The sequence below is a fragment of the Eubalaena glacialis genome, chromosome 17 (genome assembly GCF_028564815.1).
Source record: "Eubalaena glacialis isolate mEubGla1 chromosome 17, mEubGla1.1.hap2.+ XY, whole genome shotgun sequence".
Classification (NCBI taxonomy): domain Eukaryota; kingdom Metazoa; phylum Chordata; class Mammalia; order Artiodactyla; family Balaenidae; genus Eubalaena; species Eubalaena glacialis.
In genome coordinates, this window is record NC_083732.1 from 53,702,384 (window position 1) to 53,723,181 (window position 20,798).

General features: G+C 40.1%; 1 protein-coding gene across 6 annotated transcripts in view; it reads left to right on the plus strand.

Moving 5' to 3' along the window:
• The window catches only part of GRHL2 (grainyhead like transcription factor 2), a 158,946-nt gene that overhangs the window by 44,985 nt on the left and 93,163 nt on the right, over window positions 1–20,798 (plus strand). For all 6 annotated transcript variants that reach the window (XM_061171587.1, XM_061171585.1, XM_061171584.1 and 3 more), the window contains 3 exons: window positions 2,012–2,207; window positions 9,366–9,433; window positions 13,829–14,222. In XM_061171587.1, the coding sequence (XP_061027570.1) occupies window positions 2,040–2,207; window positions 9,366–9,433; window positions 13,829–14,222 (630 nt within the window). In that variant the 5' untranslated portion in view covers window positions 2,012–2,039. The remainder of the gene's footprint in view (window positions 1–2,011; window positions 2,208–9,365; window positions 9,434–13,828; window positions 14,223–20,798) is intronic.

Sequence of the window (20,798 nt, forward strand, 5' to 3'; positions counted from 1 at the left end):
TAGAACTGTGCTGTGATAGTAATACCTGTTATTGTATAACATTGTGCAGTTTACAGACCTCTATTTTATTCATTATTTTATTCCATTCTTACAATCGCATTGTGAGGTAAGTAGGGTGGGCCATTGCTGTCTTTTTTTTTTTTAACTTTTTATTTCATATTGGAGTATAGCTGATTAACAATGTTGTGTTAGTTTCAGTTGTACAACAAAGTGATTCAGTTATACATATACATGTATCTATTCTTTTTCAAATTCTTTCCCCAATTAGGTTGTTACATAATATTGAGCAGAGTTCCCTGTGCTGTACAGTAGGTCCTTGTTGGTTATCCATTCACACCAGTCAGAATGGCCATCATCAAAAAATCCACAAACAATAAATGCTGGAGAGGGTGTGGAGAGAAGGGAACCCTCTTGCACTGTTGGTGGGAATGTAAATTGGTACAGCCACTATGGAGGACAGTATGGAGGTTCCTTAAGAAACTAAAAATAGTGTTGTCCTTATTTAAGGCGCGAAGAAACCGAACCTCAGGCAATTTTCCTCCACTGTAAGTGGTGAACAGAGACTCACTTCCAGGGCCTGTGCTGTTCCATGTCACCAGACTACCTAATGGTTAGAAAGGCCTTCTACCAGGGTTTTCCTGTTTACTTCCAGAAACTTGATTTTACCTTTTAATCCAATTAATTTACAGTTGGGTCATTTTCTCTTTCTTCCTGATCAGTTCCACCAAGCCCCTGGCACAAAGTTCAAACCAGCGGCCTGGAGACTGTCTGAAACTCCACTCTGCTCAGTGTGGATTTCCTGCCCCGCCCCCAAACATCTGTTACCAATGTCAGTGTCATTTTCTGACCCTACACCAATGTGTGGCACCATGCCTCCACATAAAGGGCCCTCAACACAGCCTTTGTTGGGAGTTCATACCAGTTTTCTATCACAAAGTGAACTCGGAGACCATCTACTATCAGAAGGCCCTGTAGATATATCAGCAAAAAGGGATGTCTGTGACTGAATGACCATCAAAAGGCTCTTGGTGGCTGCATTTCCATTGATTGGTATACATGTTGCCTTTGCAATCCTGTTACTTGTCTGTGTCATGTTACTATGAGTAGACATAGGTGTTACTGAAATACAATGTCTCATGGTCACTTTTTGGTTTCATTTCAATGAACAAGGCTGGGGAGCTGCTGAGGACTGCCATGGTTTGTGAGTATTTAAGTTATTATCGCATCCTCCTTAAGAAATCGCTTTGATAGTCAATTGCTGCTTTACCTGAGCTTGGCTTGTTTAGGACTGACAAATGACTCCAACCCCTTTTGCCTCTACTGAAGATTCTCCAGGTGCCCTCCTCACTCTCCACGATGATTTTTTACAACCTGTAGCCTCTATGTCCTTTAAATATAGTAGGATCCCGTGGCAACACAGGATTCATATACAGAGTTCGTCTCTTTCCTGTTGCTTTGTATCCCTATTACGTAGCATATCTGCAATACGTCTTGTTTGCAGAGTAGCTTCTATTGCCTTTTTAAATTAAGGGACTTGGATTGGTCTATAATTTGCTAGCGATTATAGTATAAATTAAACTGGATAAAATAGTTTTTAATAACCATTAACGTGTTGATTACATTTAATGTATCGCACATATTTATACATTAGAACTCAGAGAGTTAAATGAAACCTGTTCCCTCTCAGTTTTTCATTTTAATATTCGCTAATGAAGAATAATCAAAGAAAATGATTTGGCTCCTGAAGTGACTGGATATGATAAGCCAAGTGTGAAGGGAACCAACTTACACTACTTCTGTACTACCTTTTAAAGACCATTATTACTTCTCATGGGCAGTAGAGAAATAAATCAGTGGCTTTATCAATGCAATGGGGCAGTCACTTCAGTCTTAATCTTCCCTCTCTTCCATTCTGGGGAAGTACAAATTAACCAAATAATGTGTATTTTTTAGCGGATATCAAAGGAATACTTCTTTGATAATGAACCTCATGTTTTTCTTGCTTTCACAGTAATAAACGACTGGTGGCCTTAGTGCCCATGCCCAGTGACCCTCCATTTAATACCCGAAGAGCCTACACCAGTGAGGATGAAGCCTGGAAGTCGTATTTGGAGAACCCCCTGACGGCGGCCACCAAGGCGATGATGAGTATCAACGGTGATGAGGACAGCGCCGCCGCCCTTGGCCTGCTGTATGACTACTACAAGGTAGAACCTGAAGCCCCGCCTCCCTCCACTTTCTGCCTCCAGGGCCTCCCCTCTCTAGTGGGCAGAGGGGACAGATTCTTCATCCCAGGCCAGAGAATGAATGGCATTGCCACACTCGCTCTGGAATTCAGCCTCTTCCTGTTCTCATTGCGTCTCTGCTTTCCCATCTATAAAGCACGACTTTACCACCCCCCCCCCACCCCCTGAGGGAGTTTTCATTTTAGGATAATTATTTCTGTGCCCTCTGTTTCCAAGCATACATATTATCTACGTTTAATTTCTACTTCATATCCTATTGCAAATCCTTCTTTGCTGCCATTTTTACTTTATGATTTTTGGTGAATAAAGAATATTACATTGTGTGGCTGTACCATAATTTAGTCATTGCTCAGTTTGGGGGCATTCAGGTTGCTTTTATCTTTTCTTATTTTATTTTATTTTTTAATTAAGTAATGAGAACCTTTAAAAAAATTTTTTTTAATTTAATTTTTTGGCTGTGCCACACAGCTTGCAGGATCTTAGTTCCCCGACCAGGGATTGAACCTGGGCCCATGGCAGTGAAAGCAGAAGTGAAAGCACCGAGTCCTAACCACTGGACCACCAGGGAACTCCCTAGGTTGCTTTTAGATTTTCCGTTTTATAAGAAACATCAGGGTTTCTAGATTTTTCCGTCTTGTAAGGAATACGCCAATGAATACTTTAGTGGTAGGCTTTTGCAGCAATTCCAAAATCTAACTGTCTCCATTTGTTTCAATGAGTACTCAATATTTATTTTGAAAAACCCTTAAAACAAAGTGAATGTAATTCACTTGCATTACAAAAATACCTGCCATAGTTACCTTCAAAATAGGAGTATTTCTGGAAATCGAACAACAAACAATGGTCTGCCTCAACTATAAAGGACTATATCTGGTATGACCTGCTCCCTTAGAACCAATGAAGTGTAAAAAATCAACAGGTATTTACTGAATGACGATATTTATTGCCTGACTTGATTGTAAACACTGTGGGCTTATGCTGGTATTGGCACAAAGGTGAGAATGGCCGTGTTTATTTTGCTGGTTGGGCACAGTGAACTCTTTATTTTAGAATAAGAACTAAATCCCCCTCTTCCCGTCTCCCTCCATCATGAGACAATCACCCAAGAGGAATCATTTTTCTTTTGGTAAGCACCAGTCTCAGCTTCCTGTTTCCTTCCTGCTTCCCAGTTCCTGTTTCCTCCCAGTGGTCTCACTTCTGCAAGTTGTGTTGTCCCCTGGGTCTGTCCTAAACCAGAGTTTTTGTGCTTTACAACGATCTCCCACCACCATTGACTCTGGCACTGCCCCCGGGCCTATTTCTTTCACCAAAGTTCTCTAAAATTACTCATTCCTTTTCCAGCTTCTTCCCATTTTTCTCTATTAAAACACTCAGGAGGGCTCCCTCCATGGGGAGAAGAATGAAAGCCAAGCCAGGTTGTGCTTATTTAAGATGAAACACAAGATATGAGTAACTGATAGGTTGGCCCATCCAGGCTACTTTAAATGAGGATATTATTAACTCAAATAAATGCATTTTTTATGGTTGGAAAGTGCTGGAGAAATATAGGAAAGGCATTCCACTGGTACCCTTGCCAGTCTAGGCTGATTTTTTTCCCTTTACCAACGGAGCTGGAGTTGGCCGATTTCGACAGCTCTCTTGTGAAGCTGTACAACTCCCAACACGGCTCCTGACATAGCAAGAAGGGCCTTTAACTTTGGGAACTGGGGTCCAGATGAAAGGATATTTTAGGGTCTAACCTCCATTTCATGTAAGCAGGGCAATTTCCTACAATGAACAGGAATCGCCTGAAAAAAAATGAGCCTAAAAACAAAGATGGTTTCTTGGCAGGCTTTCCTTTCTTCTTTTCTTTGTTTGTGGTTGTTTTATATATTTTAATCCTTTTTGACTAAGGAGCTTATTTGAAAAACACAAGGACGAATTCTAAACGTTTTGGGGTCAAAATTTTCAGAATGTATTGAGGATGGTATAGAAACACAGAACTTATCATGTTAGACTGCTTCATGTTATAGACTATTTCTTGAGGGTTCAGCTTTATTGGACTTTTGTGTTAACACGTAATGTTCAGAAATGGTCTCATCCCTAGAAAGAAATTACAAAGCAATTTTCCTTTATTATAAAAAATAGTTAAAACTTGACACCTTTTAAAAAATATCTTTATTGGAGTATAATTGCTTTACAATGTTGTGTTAGTTTCTGCTGTACAACAAAGTGAATCAGCTATATGTATACTTATATCCCCATATCCCCTCCCTCTTGAGCCTCCCTCCCACCCTGCCTATCCCACCCCTCTAGGTCGTCACAAAGCATTGAGCTGATCTCCCTGTGCTATGCAGTAGCTTCCCACTAGCCATCCATTTTACATTTGGTAGTGTATATATGTCATTGCTACTCTCTCACTTCGTCCCCTCTTCTCCTTCCCCTGCTGTGAAAAATTGATACCTTTATCAATCTTTAAAATCTAGTAACATATTAAAGTGACTCAGATTTAATCACTTGGGTTATTACAACATTTTTTGGTAACTTTTATAACTATGTTAAACAAATACGTTAGTTAATACTTTTATAAGACTTTGAAGAAATACATTAAGATACGCTTTGAAAAAATATATTTTTCTTATTTTTTAAAAGTAGATTTTACTACTGTGAAATGGATATAATTTCAGGTATCTGTATTAGATGGCAATTCTTTTGTATTAATGAAAAAGAGAACCACACCTTGAAACAAAAATCATTAGTAATTTAGGAAAGCAACGTATTTTATTTCCCACAGGTTCAGAGGATAAAGTATTAGTAAATATGGTACCTGGATTACCTCTCCTCTTGCACATTTTTAATATTTAGAGGAAAGTTGAAATACTGCTTTCTGTAAATATTTTGAAATGCAGAGTAGAGAGTTTACATAAAACTCAATTTGAGGATGTGGAGAAAAAGGAACCCTCGTATAGTGTTGACGGGAATGTAAATTGGTGCATCCACTGTGGAAGACAGTATGGCAGTTTCTCAAAAAACTAAAAATAGAACCACCATGTGACCCAGAAGTTCCACTCCTGGATATAGATCTGAAAAAAATGAAAACACTAATTTGAAAAGATACATCCACCCCAGTGTTCATAGTAGCACTATTTACAATAGCCAAGATATGGAAGCAACCCAAGTGCCCATCAGCTGACAAATGGATAAAGATGAGGTATATAAATACAATGGAGTACTACTCAGCCATAAAAAAGAATGAAATTTTGTCACCTGCAACATCATGGATGGACTTGGAGGGTATTATGCTAAGTGAAATGTCAGAGAAAGACAAACACTGTATGATATCACTTATATGTGGAATCTAAAAAATAAAAACAAACTAGTCAATATAACAAAACAGAAACAGACTTAACTATGTAGCGAACAAACTAGTGGTTACCAGTGGGGAGAGGGGAAGGGGGGAGGGGCAAGATAGGGGTAGGGGATTAAGAGGTACAAGCTACTATGTATAAAATAAATAAGTTACAAGGATATATTGTACAATGCAGGGAACATAGCCAATATTTTGTAATAACTATAAATGGAATATAACCTTTAAAAGTTGGGAATCTCTGTGTTGGACACCTGAAATTTATATAACATTGTACATCAACCATACCTCAATTTATTTATTTATTTTTGGCTGCATTGGGTCTTCGTTGCTGCATGCGGGCTTTCTCTAGTTGCGGAGAGCGGGGGCTACTCTTCGTGGCGGTGCGCGGGCTTCTCATTGCTGTGGCTTCTCTTGTTGTGGAGCACGGGCTCTAGGCACACGGGCTTCAGTAGTTGTGGCACGTGGGCTCAGCAGTTGTGGTTCACGGGCTCTAGAGCACAGGCTCTAGAGCACAGGCTCAGTAGGCTCACGGGTTTAGTTGCTTTGAGGCATGTGGGTTCTTCCTGGACCAGGGCTTGAACTCGTGTCCCCTGCATTGGCAGATGGATTCCTAACCACTGCGCTGCCAGGGAAGTCCTGGTTTTTATGTATTTTAATGATTTAAATTCACATTATCTAGATGAATGAGTGAATACATGATTTAATAAATATTCATAAGCTGCTGAAATTTTTGAAAGAAATCAGCTTTTTATTTTTGGCTTATACATATACATTATAGAAAATGCAGGGAAGCTTAAAGAAGAAAGTGAAATTTCCTGTAATTTTTCTATCATATCATTTGGCATCATTTTCTCCATCGCTGAAGGATTTTGAACATAAGCCTGGTAGATTGGAGAAATGATTTATACATATTACAGCAACAGCAGCAGCAGCAGGGAGGTAGGTTATGAGCAGAGAATCCAGTGAACAGTTCATTGCAATAGTCCAGATAAAAAATGATGCAGCCCTAAAGTAAGACATGATGGTAGCTGTTCCCTGGGTCAGCATTTGTGAGGTTCTCCCTAAATCAGCCACTCTATTTAGTCAGCCATACTGCATAGAGACAAAACAGTATGTTCAAGAAATCACTGAGTATTTGTTTGAATAAAAGCTGGCAACTGATTGTGTGTGTGTGTGTGTGTGTGTGAGATTTGGTGGGAGAACCCTATAATTAGGATCATAATATCTAAGCTGATTCTCAGATTAACCAAGGCAGAGTACAGAAGAAGGGCTTTGGGGAAAAGGATAATTGTATGTTGAGTTTGACGTGCTTGTAGGATGTCCAGGTAGGGATGTCTGATAGACAGTATTGTGGGTCTAGACTTGAGAAAGGGGCCTGAGTTCAGAGGTCTCAGTTTCTCTAAGAAGGACAGTCTTTGGGAAGCCAAAGGTAAACATGGTTCAGGGTGGCCCAGATGGGAGCAAACCCAAAGGTTTCCCTTTGTCACATTGTGCCCAATACTGTAGGCTGAGCAGGCTGCTCAGAGCTGGCATCAGTGCATCTTGGCAACACTAATGTTCACTTCCAGGAGTCTTTGGGAGTTACTAATACGTTTTAGTGTTTGGAATCCCTATTTCTTCTATTTCTTTGATTCTGCTTTTTGCAGGCCATTTTGATTGATTCAGTCATTCTTTCAACAGGAATTTAGTAAGGGCCTGCTACATTCCAGGCGCTTGGGACATAACCATGCACAAGGTGGACACTCATGGAGATTGTAGTCTAATCTTGGATATGGACCTTTAGATGGTTCTCGAAGTAAGCTCACAAGTTAGCTTAGAGAAGGCATGGGTAGGGTGGGGCAGGGGACTGGGGTACGTTCCAGGCAGAGAGGACTGGGTAATGGCTCTGCTGCAAGGAGGAGCATTGCATGGTCAGAGACGCAGTGTGGCTGTACACACAGCAGTGATGGGGGTGGCCCAAGTTGAGGCAGAAGAGTTTTTGGAGGCCATGTTCCTGAGAATAACGGGAAGCATTGAAGAGTTTTAAGTAAGAGCATAGTGGGGTCAGACTTAAAGATCACTCTGGATCTTCTTAATGGATCCCGAATGGATTTGCAGGGGTTAGGTGAAGGAGAGGAGAGACCAGTTAGGCTGATGCTGTAGCTCAGGTAAGAGATGTCGGGGGCTGAACCAGGAGGTAGGCATCCACAGGGAAGTGGACGGATTTGAGTCACATGGGATTTAGTGTAATGTCTTCAAGCCTCATCCATATTATAGCATGTATCAGAATTTCATCTTTAAGGCTGACTAATATCCTGTTGTATGTATATATCACATTTTGTTTATCCATTCATCTGTAGATGGACATTTGGGTCATTTCCACTTTTTGGCTATTGTGAATAATGCTGCTATGAACATGGGTGTGCTGGGTATTAAAATTTTATTTTTATCTGTCATTTTCAGTAGATGATAGGAACTATGTTTTATTCATTTCATTTCTGTCTAGCACTTAGTAATGCCTGCTACATTGTAGACCCTCATCATTGACATGTGAGTGAAGGACTTACAATTGATTTACTTTATTTTTATTTAACAAATGCTTATAAATTCCCAGACACTCTAAGTGGCTTTAAAAAAATTAACTCATTTAATTTTACTAAACACCCTGTGAGGTATAGGACTACCATTATGCCTGTTTTACAGCTGAGGAAACTGAGGCAGAATTAGTAAGTGGTAGAGCTGAGATTTGAACCCAAACAATCAGGTCTAGGCCTGGACTCAGCCACCCTGCTATGTTGCCTCCCTTGCCCAGCTAGCTGGGCTTGCATACATATTCAGGTGAGTGGAAACTATCCATGAGGATTGCTAGTCCGGAATCCAGAAGAGAGATGCTTCTCATAAACGCTCTCTTATGTCAAAATAGTGAAGGCTGTGTTTTGAGTGCAAAGGTGTTTGGCTAGAAGGAAGATCTGGAGATTTAGGAAAAAACAAAATCAAAAACAAAAACAGAAAAACCCAAAACATCCAACCAGCCAAACAAATCTAAACCCACTATTCATGTGTTTGAGAACTATGGTAGAGATAGGTAAGTGATCCTTAATGCGGTAGGGCAGTTAGTTGATGTTCAGAAACACAGCTGGTAGGGGTATCCTTTCTCTCAAGCAGCACTTTTTCAATAATCTTTCAGGTAATATGTTGGCATTGTGGTTGTGAAGTCAATAATGAAAGTGCATTAGAAGAAGAAGGGTGGAAGCCAGTTCGGGAGCTAGGGAGGGTAGGTAAAGGCTGGCCCAGGTATTAGATGTTTCTCCCTCACTGGACAGTGCAGCCCCCTACCCAGTTTGCCTCCATGCATGTCAGCACCTGGAGTCCCTCATCAGAGTGGAGGGTCAGTCCCTGTTCCTTAACGGGATACCTGTTGTAGCTCCAAGATGTTTTCTGTCTGCTCCAGAGCACAGATACTCTTACCCTTTCCCCTCATCCACTCCCAGCCAACGTGGGGAGGGCTCAGGAGGTGCTCAGGTCCAGCGAGAGAGAGTTGCCTGGGTCAGCAGGGCACAGAAGAATCAGGATTGCTGTGGTCCTACGCTGATCATCACTCTTTTGTGTCTGGTCCACTGTCATTGCCAATCAGGCTACTTACCTTTAACCATCTCCTGGCCATTGCAAATTTGCCACCGTTCTCTGGAGAATGTTCCATTTCCTTTTCTTTGCTTATGCTGGTGTCAAGCTCTGCACAAGGTCGCAGTTGCATCTATGTAAGTCTGACTGATGGTCGGTGATGTTTTCAGGTTCCTCGAGACAAGAGGCTGCTGTCTGTAAGCAAAGCAAGTGACAGCCAAGAAGACCAGGATAAAAGGTATGATAATATATTACAGGAATATGCCTGACTCCCCAAAAAACTCTTTTGCTATGTTTTTTGAAAACAATAGTATTAAACTATAACTTTTGTTTTTGAGAGGATATGGGAGTCAAGAAGCTTAATGTCTGCTACCTGTTTTTGGAGTCTGGAACAAAACTGGATCTCTCAGGCGGGAGAGAAAATTGCACTTTTTGGTTTTGCAATTCTGCAAAGGGCCATCAGTATCTTCCAAGGGGGCTGCAAATCCCAAGAGTTAGAGGTGATATACAGGCAAGATAGCCTACTGCTGGCGTGAACTTTTCTGTCCATCCAATGGCTGTATGACTGCGATGAGGCCCTTGAGGGAGTGAGACATTTGAAGATCGTCTTTGATAAGGGGGAGAGGAAGGAGGCCAGGCTGATTTCAGTCCAGGGAGGAGCCGGTAGGGAACCATGGGTGACAGAGGACACTGTCGGGGTGCAGGGGCAGGAAAGATGTTAGGAGACCATAGGTCATACTCCTTTGCTTCAATCCTGAATTAAGAACCAGTTGAAAAACAAGAAACAGACAGATTGAAATTAAAAAGGAAAAGAAATCAATTTTATTTCTGATGAAGCTAATTAGAGAATGTGATTTTGAATCAGCAATTTGTAACATTTCAGTCCTGACTTAGATATGGCTATTCATCCAGTCCCAAGCAGGACTTCAGGCCTCCCTGAAGGGACAGGCCACTGATGGCATGGCCACGGTGACTGGAGTGTCCCCTTTCTTTGGCCAAGATGATCCAGACATAAAGAGGGACCCACAAGGGTCTGAACCACCTTGCTCAGCTACTTCTCCCAAACTCACCAATCAAATACATCTCTTCCCCTGCAGAGGGACGGAGAAGCCACAGTGCTTTTCTGTTGGGGGTTTTTCCACTTGGAAACATGAAGCCAGGAGAAATGAAATCTCCTGCTAAAACACATGTCAGAATCTTTCCTGGCTTGATAGGAACTGCTTGTGACATTGTGATCTTGTCATATGACTAGCAGTGGGGGCCACCCCGCCAATCAGTGGCCCTGTGCTGTGTATCACCTCTAAGGCACACCCCCAGCAGAAGATCAAGGCTGTCTGCATCTGATTTGTGGTTCCACAGGGATCTTCTGATGCTCTATGCTGCTTTGGGGCCCTGGGCACTAGTGAGTAGCAGTGATGACAGGGAGAAAGAGGCTGATGCTCTCAGGTTCTATAACTTTTCCTCCATCGAGCCAGCATTTATTAGGCTAAGCAAGTGCTGTCTCCTAAGTCCTATACCAGTAATCACAGAAAAGTTGGGGGAGGCGCGGGGGATGGAGGTGGGGAGGGGAACGAATCTAAGATGTGTGCTCTGTATGTATCATAATAGATAAAAGAGCCCATGTTTTGGTAAAGTATCTTTTAGAACAACATTAAAGACTGACGGCCACTCATTGTATTTTAAAGGCCATTTTTGTGATATCAATGGAGTGCCTTAAAAAAAAAACTGGCAGTGAGGTATAGACAAACCACCTTGTATGGACTGATTATAACTTAGAAGACTTCCGGTTGAATGTAATTTGGAAGGATATCATTTGGTCTGCAATGTACTCATGAATTAATGTGCCATGTGCTGACATGATATCATTACAAATGTTCGTATACAGAAGTCGCCACTTTGAAAAGTAATCTCAATGTCATGACCCCAATTTTTTTTAAAGTATATTTCAATGAACCATTCTTAGCCTTGCATTTTTTTCTCACATTATAATGTTTGGTTCAATTTTAAATTCTATTGCAGGTGAGTCAGTATATCTCACCATAATTCTTACTTTGTTCTGATCACCCATTTTTTGGATGACTTCCAGAGTTCTCTGGCATCAGCTTTTAAAGTCGGTGCTATTCTATAGAGGCACAGTTACACATATAGGATGGTGCCGAGTCTGTTGTTCCCTCGTCTCATGGTAGTGACGATTCAACTAGATTTGCACAGCTCTATTGGTTTGCTTATTTATTTGTTTATAAGCACACCAAAAATATTTTGACTTGTGTTTCTTGTTTAGAATCCAAGTGTTTTGCATGAATTAAAGACTTAAGAAATTTGGACTGAAGTGGACTCTAAGTGTAGAGGAGTTGATTAATTTTGAATATTTTGGCAAAGCCAGTAAGACTGTGCTTGTGCAAAGCCCAGAAGTGCCGAAAGTGGATAATTGCTTTGGTAGCTAATGCACGTAGACCAACCGTCCTACACCCAACTTGCAGGACATTATCCACAAGTATTAGTAGTTAATCCTCCACAAAAGGGTCCCGGATAAAATGAGTTTGAGAAATTCTGGGTTACAGTTAAACAAGTGGAGGAACCCTTGGGGGCCTTTACTGTGTTCATGACTGTGACCCACCAGGGTGGTCTTGTATAGGCAATTTTTTTTTTTTTAATACTGATTTTATCATGGTCTCCTTTCTTTGAGGAACATGTATTAACATTCTATGCAATGTTCTCAACAACAAGGTTTAGGAAATACTGATATAAATGGGTAGTCTGGGTTTTGGCATCATCAGCTTACTGGATTCAGATTAAACATAATTTCTAAATTTTCACTGTGTCTTAGATACAGATTCATTGTATTGATTTAGCCATGAAAGCAGGTTATTACTTAAAGCCAGAATGTTTATAGACTCACGATTTTATTCTTTAAAGGATTTGTTTCTAGAATGATTTCTACAGGTCTGTGACTGACTCAGAGAGGTCCAGGTATTTTTCTGTTGGCTTTATTCATGTGGAGCCATTCTTTCCTCAAGCTTCACTTTGAAGTTTTATCTGAAAAATCAAAGCTAAAAATACCAAGTCCTGTTTGAGAGGCAAGCTCAGAGGCAAGTGGATTTCCTTTACAGAGAGGAGCCACGAGAGCTCACTTCTTGGAAGAACCAATTTTATTCAAATATTTCTCTCGATGAGAGATGGCTGTAAGCCCCAGAAAGCACATGCTAGTTTTAAAAAAACAGACATTGGGGACGAGGCTCCATGCAAAACGTGCATTTTCTCTCTATGTCATTCAGAATAATCTATAAATAAGTAAGAGGTGGCCTCAAATCTTACTGACCACAAGGAGTTTGCTAGTAAAATCATTTTGCTATCAATGATGCTCTTTTCGTAAGGAGTTTCTCTTTGCTTCTACTCTCTCCCAGAATTCTATAGTATAGATGAAAGTATTTCATCTTATCCTGGCAAGAATTAATCTCCTAAATCCTTTCCTTTTTCTGTGTAGCACGGGAGGTCTGAGATCTGAGAGATCTTGTCTTACATCAGCCCAGTTACACCACTTCCTTAAGCCCTGAAAGTAATTCAGTGCTAAGGACATCAATGAGCTGATGTTATTTCTCAATTTAGTGAAAATATTCTAATGATAAATTCTCATTATATTATTTTTCCTGCAAGGAGTTTAGCCTGCAGAAGAGTGAAAAATATTCTTCCCACTCTCTTCCTTTAACTTGTTATCCTGCTCCCACCTTTTTTTAAAAAGCTACTTAAAATGTTTTCTTTTGAAAGCTTTCAAACATACCCATAAATAAAGACGATGGTATAATGAACCCCCAAATACCCATCCCATCCTCCAGGTTCAGCACTGATAACTTTGGGTTACACCTACTTAATCTTGACCTTTTCTTTCTTTCTTTTTTTAAAATTTTTATTGCAATAGTATTCAAAATAAGTTCCTGGCTTACTTTAGGTCATTTCACCTCTAACAACTTTTGAAATAAACAAAGACATTTTATTACCTAATCTCAAAATCATTATCACATCTAGGTGGATTAACAGTACTTCCTTAACATCAGCTACCTCTCAGTTCATATTCAGTTGTCTCAAAAATCCCACTGCCTCATAAGTGCCTTTTGGGTTTTTTAGATCAGGATCCAGACAAGATCTGCTCATCCTATTTGATTGTTATGTCTTTTAAGTTTCTTAACCTAGAGCAAGTCTCCCACTTTTCTTTCTTTTTTCATGCCTCTGACTTATTGAAGAAACCAGGTCAGTAAGATGTGTGACATTCTGGTTTGTATGATTGTTTCTTTTCAGTGTTGTTTAAATTATTCTTCCAGCTCCCATATATCCTAAGAACTGGAAGCTAGATGTAAAGGCTTGCTTGATTTAAAGTCAGCTGTTTCTGGGGGGTGGGGGGGTGGGCAATAGCACCTTCTAGGTGGCGCTCATTGCATGATACCAGGAGGCACATATGGGTAGCTGTCCTCCTTCTAGTGATACAAAGATTCGTTGCATTCCATTGTAAAGTTTGCCATCAGCTTTCCCCCTAATGCATTAGCATCCCCTGATTCTTGCTTACATCAGTTATTAGGAGTTGCAGAAGGGTGATGTTTCTAATTCTGTTCTGTTGCGGGGTGTGGGTTTAAACACACAGAAACTGTCTTGGCACCAGTGGAGCCCAGAGTAGTTTGAGTGGAGGAGAAAACCGAGTGCAGGTCCTAAAGACTGTTCCAGTGAACCTTTCCCTAAATCAAGACCACCTGGAGAATTCAAAACGGGAACAGTATAGCACGAACGTCTCTGAGAGCCCAGCCGTCGTCCCCATGGCGGGAATCACAGTGGTGAAGGCCGAAGATTTCACACCGGTTTTCACGGCCCCACCTGTGCACTATCCCCGGGGAGATGGTGAGGAACAACGCGTGGTTATCTTTGAGCAGACTCAGTATGGCGTGCCGTCCGTGGCCAGCCATAGCGCCTACCTCAAGGATGATCAGCGCAGCACCCCGGACAGTACCTACAGCGAGAGCTTCAAAGACGGAAACACAGAGGTGAGTCCCTGGCTCTTACATCAGCAGCTGGAACTGAAACCCAAAACCACCCAACTTGTTTTCTCTGTTTGCTTTTTAAGTGGGATGAGTGAATTCAACTGTGAGTTTAAGGTTTTGTTTGTTTTTTTTTTTTTAAACATGTCTGCATCTTTCTTCATAAACGGGTTTTATTAGACCATTGGCCTAGGTGTGTGGAGGAATATTTCCGTTTTCCTGCCTCTTAGATGACAGATTCCTTGACTGGTTTTAGTTTTAGTCTTAAAATTAAATGTTTTTGAAGAACAAAGGGCTGTTTGCATGGAAATTTCCTACTTTGTAAAGTTTTCACTTTGACTTCTTCTAGTTTGTAACTTTCCAAATGGCAGCCAAAGATGTGGCCTGTCCATCATTTTTTAAAACAATATAACTCTTTAAAGACCTGGTCTGATTGAATACTCAAGAAAGAATTGGTATTATCAATAATCAAGTGTGTACATGTGTGTGTACTTTGTACCTTACAAATAGATTATATGTATTCTTCTCGTGTGCCCAAAGAACTTACAGAAGCGATGATCTTTGCTTGCTTGTTTGTTTTAAATTCACACGTTTTAAGGGCACAGTCTGAAAATTTTGGTAATTGTTTACAATTATGTAACCAACACCAGAATCAGTGGAAAGTTTCCTCATCCTAAAAGTTTAAATTTGAAGCCCTCCCCTCTCCTCTTGCTCGTGGCAGACACTAATCTGCCTTCTGTCGCTATAGTTTTGCTTTTTCTAAAATTTCATATAAATGGAATGGTAGAGTATAGAGTCTTGTATGTTGTCTTCTTTCATTTAGCATCATCTTTCTGAGATTCATCTATGTTATTGCTTGTATTAATCATTTGTTTCTTAAATTGCTGAGTAGTAATCCATGGTAAGCATGTATCACAATTTATTCACCAGTTGTGCACATTTGGTCGCTTCTAGGTTTTGGCTTCTAGGTTTTGGCGATTATGAATAATGCTGCTGTGGACATATGCTTTCATTTGTCTCGTGTAAATACCTAGGACTGCACTTGCTGGGTCATGTGGTAAATGTATGTGAAACACTGCTGACATTGTTTCAAGGTGGCTGGAACATTTTCATTCCCACCAGCAATGCATGAGGGTTCCCCTTTTCCATATCCTAGCCCAAACTTGATATTGTCCATCTTTTTAACTGTAGTTGTTTTAGTGCGTATGTGATTGTGTCTCATTGTGGTTTAAAATTGCATTTCTCTGGTGTCTAGTGATGTTGAATATTATTCCGTGTGTTTATTTGACCATTCCTATAACTTCTTTTGTGAAATGTCTGTTCAAATAATTTGCTCAATTTTAAAATTGGGTTATTTGTCTTCCTTTTGTTAAGTTGTAAGAGATCCTTAAATAGTGTAGCCCTTTATCAGTTATACGTTTTGCAGTTTGATAGCCGCGTTATTTTCTTAACTATGTTTTTCAAACAGCAACAATATTTAATCTTGATGAAGTCCAGTTAATCAATATTTTCCTCTTAGAGTTTATGCTTTTGATGTACAGTTTAAGAAGTCTTGACCTAACCTAATGTCACAAAGATTTCTCTTGTTTTTTTTCTAGACATTTAATAGTTTTACCTCTTACATGTAGGTTTATGATCCACTTTGAGATAATTTTTATATCTGATATTAGAGAAGGGTTGAGTCCCATTTTTTTCCCACATTGATATCCAGTGTTCCAGCACCATTTGTTGAAAAGACAATATTCTTTCCATTTAATTGCCTTGGGATCTTTGTAGAACAACAGTTGCTGATATAATTGTAGATCACCTCTCCAATTTTTGACCCAGAATATGTAATGCATTTTTTCTTGTCTTTAGTTCAGGTCAGCTGCTTCAACATTTAGGAGCAGTGCCTTTACATTTGAGTCGATGGCCACTGACATCTCATTTTGCAGTCCACCTGGGTCAATAAAAGACAATGGCCGAAGGAGAAAACTTGTGGTTTCTTATTTCTTAAAGAGGAGTGACTGTGGTGGCAGTATACCAAATACTTGCAGCCTGATACCCATTTAGTTGCCAATGGGACAAAATTCAGCCATCTGAGGCTGAAATTGTAACCCTAAATAATCATATTTTAAAATAATAAGCATTTGATGAGCACTTACTTTGTGCTGGGCATCATTCTAAGTGATATATACTCATTTAATCCTCACAAGAACCCTACGAGGTACTATTATTGTCATCCGTGTTTTCCAGATGAGGATACCAAGGCACAGAAAGCATAAGAACACCCATGGTCGCACCGTAGTAAGTGGCAGAGATGGGACTTGCCACAAGCTGTCGGGCTCCAGGGCCAATGTCCTTAGCCGTTACCTCTACACTCAGAGACACTGTGGGACCTTCCAGTTCTTAGGAGTTCCATAACTGAACATAGTGCCTTGCTTAAATGTGTTTGTTTTTTTAAATGAGGGTTCTTTGTCTACGTCATTAGCTATTTCTCATCTTTCATATGAGAATAAGAGGAACGAAAGGAACCAGCTCTCTGCAGCGTTGGGAGGGCCTCCCAGTAGATAAGTCATACTAGCAGCCCTTCTTTTCCTGGCCTGTCATTCCTGAATGCCTGCTGTATTCTATGAAACTGGGGAATGAGCAAAGTGAGACACAATAAACCCCCTGCCCTTACCAGGCTTCCGTATTTCTGGGGTTCTGGTAGCTTTATATCAAACCTTCAATGTCCTTGTAATAAAAATATTATCTTCACGTTTGCTTCTTTAGCTTCCTGTGTGGCTTAAAATAGTCAACAACCTGTTGCTGCTGCTTCTTTTTTTTTTTTTTTCAAACTGAGCAAGGGATCTCGTAGGGTTTTGGGTATTGTTGAATATTTGATTTGCCCTCAAGCAGTCAGGGGTGCTTCTGTAGGGAAAAGCAAATCATTCCACATAGGAATGTGAGGTGCATACTTTTTCACTAAAGGGTTGCTACTGATGTTTTTCTCACACAGTGCAGAAATATTCCATTAGTCACAGAAGAGTCCGTGGATGTGGTCCAATGTCAACGGAACCATCATGCTATTTGGAGGATGTGTGTTATGAGTTGTGTTTGTGTGGTAGGTAAAGAGGCTTATGAAAGGAAGCAATTGTATTGGGGGTTTTATGTTGAAGTGGATGAGAAAGCAACTGACCAGAAACTAAATGTGAAAATTATTTCCACCGAGTTTGGTTTAGCTGCTCTCCTAGTCTTGGAAATCAGTGTTTACATTGCATATTCTATTTCAATCTGATGTAAATTAAATGGAATGATCTATCATGATCTTTAGCCATGGCACTGTCAACTGGTTATAAGATCAGGTGAGCTCAGAGTGATTTCACCAAGTAAATTTCACTAAGGAAAATTTGTCTAAAACCTAGCACTTCCTTTAAGCAAACTACTAAAATGTCTACTACTTGTTGAATTAGCAAGTTTCATTTGCTATTAGAGATGGCTTCTTCTCTCTGTGTGTGTGTGTGTGTGTGTGTGTGTGTGTGTGTATAGTGATACCAGGCAAGGGAGCAGTTTGGTTCAACTGAGGCTAGTAGCATTAAAAAGTTCTTTAATGAATTTATTTTAGCTAATTTGGTTTATATTTTATTCTGTATCCTCTTCGTAGTAACATTTGGTAAATATTTGTTTATACTGGGTGTTAGGCATTGTGCTAGACGTGGGAGTAGAGGGCAGGAGGTGTGTCTTTGTTTCTGCACTCTGGAAGTTTGCTATCTATATAGCTGCTATTTATTGAGTACTACTGTGTGACAGGCACTGTGGCTTACACACTTTATTTCTAATATTTACTGTACCACAATTCTGCAAGGAAGGTATTACTCTTCCCACTTTACAGATGAAAAAACAGAGATTCAGAGAGGTTATGAACGTGCCAAAGGTCACACAGCTAATAAGCAAAGAGTATAGTTGATAAATATAAAACAGGGTAGTATTAACACCTAGAATGTTTTTAGGAAACATGTAAACCTTGAGAGATGCAAGAAAGAGTTTTTATAGAAAAATCATATGTATTGTCATCATAAGAATCAAAGTAGAAGAAAGAACTTGCTATTCTATACTACAATTTTGTATAAGTCAGTTAACATAAGTCTAACTGTATGAATGAAGGAACACCAGATCTCAGTGATTTGATACACTAAATGTTTATTTCTTGCTAATAATAATCTTGATAGATGTCTGCAGACCTGTCCTTTGATCAGGAATCCAGGTTCCCTCCATCTTGTGACATTACCATCTCTATATGTGGCTTCAGGGTCATTCCAGCTGGGGAAGAGAGACCATGGAGACGGCACATTGAGTTGTAAATACTTTGACCTGGAAGTGATGCTGTTACCCCTGTTCACATTTCATTGGCTAGAACCAGTCACATGGTCTTAACTAACTGCAAGAGGGCTGAGAAGTCTAGTTTTCCCATTTAGTCCTCCCATGTGCTCAGGAATGAGAATGATTTATGAGTGAGCACCAGATATCTCTACCATGTATTTCATTATTTAGTCCCTGGTATGTTATTTGTCAAATTAACATAGTTTGCAGAGAATCCTGAAATAAAATCAAAGAATTATTATTTGTTATACCCAACAGACATATGATGGTTATATCCATTGATGTTATATTCATCTGTAGACTGATACTGGAAGTTACCCTGGATCTAAACCCTGTCCAACGTGACTAATTTTTAACTGATAGTTCATTTCCCACCACAAACTTAAAGAATAAAATCTTAAAAATGTTGATTCAAGTACTGAAATGGAACATGGCTTCACTTTTGATTAGTGCAACCAATTTTGTTATTTTTGTTTTAAATGCATGATATAGTGCATATGGTACCACTGAAACTTCTATTGTTTTATTAGTTTGTTTTTGCACCAAGCAAACTTTTGGAAAATCCTTAGCATACACATTTTATACTTGGGAAGGATTTAGGTTTCTCTATACATAGTCAAATTTTACGAGATTGGATGGCCTATTATTAGGTTCCTAGGGGCCATCTACCCAGCTCTTGAATAGAACGGCTCTGGAAATCCCCGTTCTGTTAAAGCTGTTACTTTGCAGCACCATTTGATGCTTTGATCACTGTTGTCTCTTGAAAATGCTCTTAGCTTTATGTCCGCAGCTTCAGTTATCATCTATGTCCTGAATACTTTTCACATTTTTTTTCTCCAGCCCAGTTCTCCTCTCTGAGCTCCAGACCTTTATGTTCAACTGCCTATTTGACTCTCCACCTGCTCAAAATCTGACTTATAATCTTCCCTCATGTTCTCTGCTCTAGTGGAGTGGCACCCCCGTCCTTCTGGTTTCTCAAGCAACGAGGATTTTTTTCTTGATACTTTGCTCTCCGATAATCCCCATCTAAGTCATTATCAGTTCTATCAACTTCACTTTCTTAAATCTCTCTGAAATCATTTATCTCCATTCTACTTCCACCATACTGACCCAAGCTATCATTATCTCTGGCCTATAATACTGTCCACTTTTGTACACTGTACCTGGGATGGTCTTTTCAGAATGCTAATCTGATCATGACACCCTCTCACTGAAATCCTGTTGTTTTTAGGATTAAGATCTAGATCTTTAACGGGTTTATAAGGCCTATAATACTGTCCACTTTTGTACAGTGTACCTGGGATGGTCTTTTCAAAATGCTAATCTGATCATGACACCCTCTCACTGAAATCCCATTGTTTTTAGGATTAAGATCTAAATCTTTAATGGTGGGCTTCCCTGGTGGCGCAGTGGTTGAGAATCTGCCTGCCAATGCAGGGGACACGGGTTCGAGCCCTGGTCTGGGAAGATCCCACATGCTGAGGAGCAACTAGGCCCGTGAGCCACAATTACTGAGCCTGCGCGTCTGGAGCCTGTGCTCCGCAACAAGAGAGGCCGCGATAGTGAGAGGCCCGCGCACCGCGATGAAGAGCGGCCCCCACTTTCCGCAACTAGAGAAAGCCCTCGCACAGAAACGAAGACCCAACACAGCCATAAATAAAAAATAAATAAATAAAATAAAATAAATTAATTAAAAAAATAAAAATATAAATCTTTAACGGTTTTACAAGGCCTTGCACATTCTGTTTCTCCTCTGCCTTTCCCACCTCGTCTTGCACATCTTTCCCCCTGGTGCTCTCTGCTCTGAGCATCATTCAGTTCTGTGAACCTGATATGCTCCCTCCTGCCTCAGGACCCATGTGCCTGCTACTCCATGTTTTAGAACTGTGCTGTGTAATACTGCAATCACTAGCCACATGTGGCTATTAAAATTGAATAAAATTAAAAATTCAATTCCTCAGTCCCACTATCTCCATTTTAAGTGCTCAAAAGATACATGTGGCTAGTGGCTACCATATTAGTGAAGATATAGAACACTTCTATCTTTGTATAAAGTTCTATTGGACAATGCTATTCTAGAATATTCTTTACTACCTTCCACACCCTTCCTCCTGTGTGACTTCCTCAAGGAAGCCTTCCCTGTCCTCTCCTTTCAGTTCCTAGTAAAGTCAGTTTTCTTTGTATCTAAGTCCACCAGCCAAAGACTACCATGAACACATCTGTAGTCAAAGTTACATTTAT